General features: G+C 36.0%; 1 protein-coding gene across 1 annotated transcript in view; it reads right to left on the bottom strand.

Moving 5' to 3' along the window:
- Window positions 1-1746: 1746 nt before the first annotated feature.
- SLCO1C1 (solute carrier organic anion transporter family member 1C1) overlaps window positions 1747-9245 on the bottom strand; it is a 55458-nt gene continuing 47959 nt past the window's right edge. Inside the window, exons 13-15 of the mRNA XM_012806778.2 lie at window positions 7945-8009; window positions 3704-3821; window positions 1747-2193 (exon numbers count right to left, since the gene is read on the bottom strand). Of these exons, the coding sequence (XP_012662232.1) occupies window positions 1971-2193; window positions 3704-3821; window positions 7945-8009 (406 nt within the window). The 3' untranslated portion in view covers window positions 1747-1970. The remainder of the gene's footprint in view (window positions 2194-3703; window positions 3822-7944; window positions 8010-9245) is intronic.

Here is a 9245-nt window from a genome sequence, read left to right as displayed (position 1 = left end):
TGTTGATTATTAATGTGTCGTTGAAATACACAGATGAAGACAATGAAAGTTGCAAACTGATTTAACGAAATAAACCGATGCAGAGACATTACCAATGATAGAAGGTGTTTATTCAATGTCATATTGTGTCAGCTTGGAAAGACAACTTTAGATTTATACATGTATTTAATCCTGACTGTACCCCTCCGGGGATAAGCAATTTGTCTAACCTCTCTTAGCCTGTTTTACCATATATAAAATGGGGGTTCTGATACTAAGACTGCTTTAAAGATTAAATAATACAATTTTTATTTATTTATTTTGTATTTTATTTTATTTTCATTAATGAATTAATTTAGAGACAGAGTCTTACTTTGTTGCCTTGGGCAGTTGTATCAGCCTATCTCACAGCAATTTCAAACTACTGGGCTCAAGTGATCCTCCTGCCTTAGCCTACTGAGTCACTGGGACTAACAGACACCCGCCACAACACCTAGCTAATTTTTCTTTTTTTTTTTTTTAAGTAGAGATGGAGTCTCACTCTTGCTCATGCTGATCTTAAAACACCTGAGCTCAAGTGATCCTCCCACCTTGGCCTCCCAGAGTGCTAGGATTGTAGGTGTGAACCACCCTGCCCAGCCTCGCAATACAATTTTAGAGTGGCTGATATATAGTAGAATTATGTGTCTCCATTCTGACCTCGAAAATATTCTTGATAAGTGCCGGTCCTCCTCTCGTGCATTTGAGGGACTCGTGTGTTCTCACTCATACTAAATGCCCTTCAGGCTTTCTTTCCTAACCCAATTTTTTCTTCTCCCTGATCTTTTCTGGTTTGTATAGGACTAAGAGAATACAGACAGTATTGGATGGTGGTAGCTGAAAAGGATGCCTTACTAGGGAGGTCTCTGTCTTAAGTGGGCTTTTCTTGGAAGGCTCAGGCCCCTCTATACAGCTGGATGGATGAAGAAAAGTATAATACACATGATAGAGCTGACTATTAAAGATGGTGGACTGCTGGTCCTATGAACCCTCCTCAGAGGAGTGCCAAGGAGCCAGGAAAGAGGAAATACCTGGCTTGAACTTTTCAGTTGCAGTGAAAGATAGTGGCAGCTTCCTACCCATGAGTCCCCAGACCCCGTGATGGTGCCCCACCTGCCTTCCCATCATTCATCTGTCACTCTCCATTCCTATTACAACACCTACATTTATTGTACACTTTCGAAAACCCAACTTTCAAGCATGTTTTAGAAACACATCAGGTATATAAATAAGGAGATTACATACATTAAAATATGGGCAGCATTGTATTTAACAATATTCTTTAATCTACTGAACTCATAAAAGGTTGATAAAGCATGTTAACATTAATTTTATTACTTTACAACCATGGTCGTTTACAGTATCACACGAAAAGCACATGTAAATGAACAGTAGATGAGCTAATAATCCAAAATTCTGACCCCCACGATCATTTGCTACTACACATCCCTGTATCAATTATGGTATTTCAAGGAAAAGGGGGAGTTTAAAGTGAAATCTTTCTCTCCATGGTCTGGCTCCATCCTAACATCATCATTAAGGTGATACTTGAAGAAGTCTGAGGCGTGACTTCATTTCCTCGCAGTGTTCTCTTATTTTAGACAAGCAACTCAGTTTAGAGATTACTTTAAATGTAACCAGACAGGGACAATTGTTCTACTAGAACTACAGCTGATACATATCAATGAGCACAAGGCAAAATAAAGGAGAAAAACATGTAAGAAATTGTATATAAATTAAAAGGTTTAAAATTAGTTTTATCATCTGCATCCTCTGTAATATGCTTAATAATATTTATTATCAGGTATATTACCTAACACCTACGGTCAAAAACAAAGTAGAATTTTTTTGAAATGACAAAGAAGTTACACATTTAGAATGCTCTTCCTTAAAATTGATCTGTGGGCGAAATGTCCACCAATTAGAAACCCTGGCTTCGAGTCATCATTTTTCTAAAGTTGTGTTTCCCTGCCTGGCCAGTAGTTGGGTTGTAGCAAATGATCACTCGTAGCACAGTTTTCCTTTAGGAATCTTGTCGACACCATTGTTCTGTCTCTCTTGGTTATGAAGTTTCCATGTCTTGAAACATAATTTTTCTTTAAAAGGAAAAGTAGCGCAAAGCTTAGGAAAATGGACACCATACCCAACATCACCGTGAGTCCCAGGTATATGTGTCTGGAAGAAGAAAGAATCTGAGTCATCATTACGACAGCTACCCACCTTGAAATACAATGTGCAAGGAAGGTAATGATCTCATTCGGATGGTTGTCTTTAAGAATGCAGAATTGCTGGCTAGGAAAGACCTTTCTGTGAACATAGGTAAGTCTACGAAGAGCAGAGTAGACTTGTGTCTTGAAGACACTTTACGAATATAAAGCAATTTCTCAGTGTACCACCCTTTCCAGCTACTAATTACATACTCACTTCCATCCTTTCTGTAAATTATTCCTGGACCAGGTGATCATATCCCTATTTTCCCAGAACAGTCCCAATTTATGCCGGTGTCAGCCCAGTGTAATTTTAATAGTCCCACCTTTCACTCTCAAATGTCCAGGTTTGAATGATAAATTATGTGCTTACTCTATCCTCAGACCTTCCCTAACTCACTCCTATGGAAAAAACTGCATGAATCAATGCTAAGGGGAAAAGGAGCCCTCAGTAAAGCAGAATGATTTAAGAGCACATCAGAGGCTTGAATCAGTTTCTTCCATGAGATTCCCATAGTTCTGTGCCCTGTCTGAAGATGTTAAAAGATGGAAGGATGGGTTAAATGTTTTATTTTAGTCACCTTGAAAATGGACTCCCAGCCTTGGCTAGAGTTACATTGTCTCTACATTACAATGAATATGGCCTTATGAAAAAAAAAGTGAATAAAGCCTGAATTATACTCACAGATCAGGTCCCTCTCAAAGACCAAAATAAGTTTCACACACAACATCAAAGCCTATTAAACCAAACACACTTATTTGAGATGGTCTGTCCAATTAGCATCTAACTTAGATGGTCCAGCCCCAAGTTTATTTCTCTAGAAAATGTTCAGCTTGTAAGTTGTTTTTTTTAAAAAAAATCCTCTTCCTGTTAAACTGTTGAACCATTGCTTTAAGCAATAAGGGACTAAATGTTTGGTGAATTGAGGTGAATGACACTCTAGTGAAAAAGCCGTGCCCCTCACCCCTGTACACACTCACCCACACAGAGAAAACCTTTTTCTTTTATGCATTTTAAGTACTGGAATAATTGAACATCAGTTTGGCAATAAAAGCCGGACAGATTTAGAGCCAAATCCAACTCTTGCCCAGGGGGATTAGATCTGACGTAAATGGTACAGTTTGGCTCAGTTTGAAAAAGAATAGAATTAAACTCAAAATGTGACCTAAATTTAAATGCTTGTGAACTTCAGGGAATTACCCATTTATGTGCAAAATTCTACTCTCTTCTGAACCCTTTCATCATATTTTTCAACTCTCTTAAAATAAGAGTCAAGGTTAGGAATGGGAAAAAATATCAAACATCCAGGCAAATAATCAAGGGAAAATAGAATTATTGAGTGATACAGATCCCATTTTTTGATTAGACTGTCCTCTGCCTTACAAGCAGTGAAACTACGAGAGAAATTATGTCAGGGGCATTGTATAAACCTGCGACTTTATAGCCGTGAGATGTGGGAATGTAATTGGTTTGGTACCTGAAAGCATTCGAATCATATAACCTGCAGGATCCTCTGCTTCCACATCTCTTAAATCCCCATTTGAGGCATGAAGTGTCGATCAAAACTCCAAAATATACTGGAGCTGGGATTCCTGCTGTGAGACAAGAAACAACTGCTATTAAAAACACATGGATGTCTTTTTGGTTACGAGTGATTATCCAGAAACACTTTCAGTCTAATCAATACTTGGGAAATGAAAGGCTGAAATGTCCAAAACCAATCTCTCTAGCCCAGTTTTTCTTACATGCACCAGACTTACCCAATAACTTCCATGTTTTCATGTACCTCCAGAATTCTGTTTCCATGAGCTAATGTCTTCCTACCCAGAGCTGTCCTTTTATCAATGACCACCCATTGCTAAAGTTTCAAGCTCGGGTGTCATCTTTGATCCCTTTCTCTCTCCTCTCTTTGGTCATCATGACATTTAATCTATCCCCAAATCATGCCTACTCTACCTCCCAGGTATGTCTTAGCGTCATTCTCTTCTCTTTATGGCCCCTACTTTTGCCCTAATTTAAAGCAACAGCCAATTTCTGATTCTGTCACTTCCTTCCCTAACCTTTCCAATCTGTTTATTATACAGATGTTGGATCACTCAATTAAGTAGATGATTTTCCCAGACTTCTGCTCCAAGGCAAGAGTAGCTCATTGGATCTTGTGCTCCATCTACATTTCCTGCCTCGTTTGGGACGAAATTCATCATCTAACATTTTAGACTTCAATATTACTGGATTACTCTGAGTGCTTAAAATGTTCTCCCCTCTTCCCCTAATATCTTATACAATCATAGTTTTCCTTATTCCAAACACTGCTGTCCTATCTCTTCTTAAAACACATTCACTTTTTGAATCTCAGTTTGAATAATTTCCTTCAAGACAGGTTATTTTGATGGCCTAAACTACATTGATTCCTTTTATTCCATTCTAGTAGCACTTGTACTTCTTTTCAAAACCTTTTATCCTCCTGTAAAGGCTTGTTTGGTCTCCTTTCCTGCCACATTGTAAGCTAAACAGGGGCAGGAAGTATGTCTTTCTTTCTCATGCTATAAACCTTAGTAGAGTCTTAATAAAAGTTTGTTGTGAATTTAATCCATCCTTAGGGAGAAAAGGTATCTCTCTTATATAGATTTTAACAAAAGTACTTTAAGTAGATTTCAGTCTGTTCAAATCTCTATTCATATTTTATATATTTTAAATCGGTGATCCATTAACATCTATTATTCAGTCTACATAGGTCTGGGTTTTTGTTTCTTCATTAGTAGCTAATATTTAAAAGCCAGAAGGTTTCATGTAGAATTGCAGATGTCCTAATTCTTTTAACAGCTGCATTATCTGGAATCCACGGTGATGGTTGGCTGGGGTTAAGCAGCAGCTGCTGCCATCCCCCATTTCTATCCTCTACACACACTTGGAGTTTACTTTCCCAGGCTGTACAGCTTTTTCTCTGCCCTTTTCACTCATTAACTGCCTGGACTTTTGTTTTGCATTTGAGTTTCAACCATGTAAGTAGAACCTCCATAGTTGACCATGTCCTACATCCACCACCTCCTTAAGTTGACCTAATTTTCACAGACTGGACAGTTCCTGATGTTGACTACCTCCACCTGTTGATCAGTTTGTTACAGTCCTTTAGATAATCAACTTACAGAGGTTCTACTGTATATGCACATTTAGATTTTTCCTTCTATTATAGAATTGCTTTCTACTGAAAAAGCATTTTCATAAAAATCCTTATACTTAATAAAGTACTGTCACCAAACTATTTTTAGAGTTATCTGAGAATACTCATAATGCATCTAAATTTCAGAGATTATTCATTCATTCTTATAACAAATGGGATATAATTCAATAGATTTTTGTATTCAAAAGTGTACCTATTATTACCTATGTAATAATTGATTTAATCTAGAATCATTAATGGTTGCTTAAAATTTGGGTAAAAGTATCATTATCTCAAAGTATCCTATTATACATTACTTATTAGTTGCAAAAGGATTTTTGCAATAGAGAAAACTGGTAGACACCACTTTCACCAAGCCATCAAACTTAAAATTTCCATTGAATGTACAAACTGAAGCTATGTGCACCCTAATATGCTTCACGAGGCAGTACACAATCTCACCTGGGCAGTATTCTCACCCGAGTATTTTACCTGAACATACTCAACAGCAAACAAACAGATAATCCAAATGGTGGGAGAGCCGACAAAACACCTGGTTTTGTCTTTTGAAAAAAGTAAATGTTGCTAAAAACAAAAAAAGCAACCCCCCCCAACAATGAGAAATTGTTGGAAACAAAAAAAGAGAATTAAATTTGTCATATTTGATTGGATCAAAAGGAAAAACTTGTCTAGAAGATTTTGTTATTATAATGAAAGAAATTTGACTGTGGAATATATGTTAGGTAGAGTATCATACCCAGGTTAATTTTTTTGAGTGTGAGAATACTATTGTCCTTATATAGGACAATGTACTTGCTTCTAGGAGAATACAAACTGAGGGCCTTAGAAGAGTAGTGTCAAGATGTCCACTATTTACTTTTGAAATATGTGTGTGGGTTGAGAGAGGGAGAGCAAAGAGACTTTCTATTATATTTTTTTCTCAAAGCTTAGGCCTTCTCTTTGCAGTAGGGAAATTAACCACTTGCCTGCTTTGTATGTAGTAAATTGTAAAATGTTTTTCCAGTTCCTCATATGCTTTTTGACTTTGCTTATGATATTTTTGCTAATTTCAAATATTATTTTTATCAAATCAATTTTATAAATCATTTCTTTTAGTTGAAACCACTTTTGCTTTGTAAGTTACATCTAGGGTGGCCATGAAGTTCAAGTGCAATTTAAAATAGTGTGCAGGTTAAAATTGCACACAAACTTTATCGACATACGGTATATATTTCCAAAGCTAATTAAATATAGAGATCAATACTAGCCAGGGATATTCTTCAAGTTCAATAATCTGACTTTTATTTTATTTTATTTTTTAGAGACAGAGTCTCCCTTTCTTGCCCTTGGTAGAGTGCTGTGGTGTCACAGCTCACAGCAACCTCTAGCTCTTGGGCTTAGGCAATTCTCTTGCCTCAGCCTCCCGAGTAGCTGGGAACACAGGCACCTGCCACAACACTCAGCTATTTTTTTTTGTTGCAGTTTGGCCAGGGCTGGGTTTGAACTCGCCACCCTAAGTATATGGGGCCAGAGCCCTACTCACTGAGCCACAGGCGCTGCCCACACCCAGCTATTTTTTACTGCAGTTGTCGTTGTTTTAGCTGGCCCGAGATGGGTTTGAACCCACCGGCCTCAGCATATGTGGCTGGTGCCAATCTGACACTTTTATAATCTCTATTTTCCTATTGTAGAATTAAAGCCAGCCATGATGTCATACACCTCAGTTTTCACTTCTTTTCTAATTTTTTCAGAATTATATTATATCTTAACATGTAGCCATTTTATATCAAGATGTCTGTAAACTAAATTTAATTTCAATTTCAAATTTTTAAAGCTCTGAGTTTTTCTTCCTAGATAGATTTTTTTCTGTTGGTTAAACTACAGAGGATCATTTATAATGATTTTATTTTCTGGTTTAGAATATCAACTCTTTAAGGGCAAAATCTTATTTGCCTGATTCATTGTTTTTTTATGGGTTTCAACCAATGTATATTAAAAGATGTGGTAGTCCGAAAACAATTCCAATTACATTTTTAAAAATCTCGACTCAAATCCATTTGCTTGAATTATTTGAATGATTGTATCATTCTGCCTAAGGACATAACTTAGTAATGAACATTGAGAGTAGCTCAACAGATTCTTTCCATTATTAAAACTGAAAAATATATATATTTAGTATTCACCCTTTCTTATGAATAATTTTTGGTTTCTGCTGAGAGCTCTACCATAGAGTAATGGATTTTGTGAGAACATAGGCATAATAGAAGAGGCAAGATTGTTTAAAAACTTGTGATTACTCTCATAAAAGCTCTTTATTATATCTGGGACTCCTCACAGACACTCAATAAATAATTCTGGAACAAAGGAAGGGAGGAATCAAGGAAAAGAGGGAGGGAATAAAGAAATGAAGAAAGAAAATAAAAGATTATGGACTTAACTACCTACATCATTTACCTATGCATGGTAATCCCACAAAAATTTTTTAAAACACCTTCAAAATATACTTATGATGGAGACCATAAAATAAAGATGGCTGCCGTGAACTAGATTATACTTACCAAGAACTCTTATGGCTAAGGTATAGATACCCAGAGCAAAAGACTTCAGTTGTGGCTTAATGCATCTAAAATCAATAAAAGCACTGTTACAAATTATATAATTAATTAAAGCAAATTGAAATTTAAATAATAATCTGCTTACCAAACATATCATGTCAGAATTCAACATCATCTATGGTAAACTTACCTAGGGTACTAGCACAGGAAAAGCTAATGTGTAACAGCTATGTTCCATTCCATGCAATGCTTCAAAGAGTGTATAGTTACTATTTCTACAAGGTTAATCATTTGTACATGACCTATTCAAATGGTGGTAGGCAAAGTGAAATCACAAGTTTCATCAACAACACAGCAAAGACTCAGGAAAAAATATACCCTTAAATTATAAAGAAATTACAAGAATTTGAAGCAATAACAAAGGATTAATAAACTATAACTAGTTTTTTGTGGCTTTGATCTGGAAGCAGAGGACTCAATTGACCACAGTTGATATCATCAAGCATGCTAAAAGTTATGGCTAATGAGTGGGGACCTGCATTTCTCAAAAAAGTTTAAGAACACCTAAAATAATAAGGTATCATTAATATGATGAACCTGTGGGTTTTAATAGTAATAATCATGATGACATATAACAACTGTTGAGGGTTAGCCAAGCCAGTAAGGACTGTACTTCCTACATATTATATCATTTAGTTTTCCCTTTAAAAGAAGCAAAAATGACAATGTTCCTCCTTCAAACCAAGACAGTCCTTCTGACATCAAAATTAACCACAGTTAACTTGAGAGTCTGGTGGTAAGGAACATGTTTTCTACACTAAGCAAATAAGCTGATTCTTCATTTGGCCCAGGTAGCTGCTTGGCACCGTATAAGGTGCTGAGTAGCCACACTGGTCTGGAAACTCTAGGACAGCGGTTTCATATTTTCTCAAATCCATGATCTCATCTGCAAATATAAATATCTCATGTTCTTCTTAAGTCGTTTGGAGAATGGCAGATTTGTGGATAGTAAATTCTATTTTTATCTTTTCTAATTAATTTCCATAATACAATGTGTTGGAAATAAAAAAGGTACACAATACTTTTGACTTGTCCTATTCTAGAAAAAAATTAATATTCATCCTTGAATCTATGAATTAATTTGAAAACTGCTCAATCCATCCTCATAAAAGATGGATTCCCAGGATTCTGGGATTTCTAGTAAATTATGACTTTTCATGTTGAATAATTTTATTAAAATTATATTCTGTTATATTTTAAATCAATTGTATAATAGAGATACTTGCAAAGCTAACTCAGTGAGG

This window comes from Otolemur garnettii, unplaced genomic scaffold, assembly GCF_000181295.1.
Source record: "Otolemur garnettii isolate 467f Iridium unplaced genomic scaffold, OtoGar3 scaffold00057, whole genome shotgun sequence".
In the NCBI taxonomy this organism is placed as follows: Eukaryota; Metazoa; Chordata; class Mammalia; order Primates; family Galagidae; genus Otolemur; species Otolemur garnettii.
The sequence above is the reverse complement of the archived record's forward strand: the minus strand, read 5'-3'. Positions and strand labels throughout refer to the sequence as shown.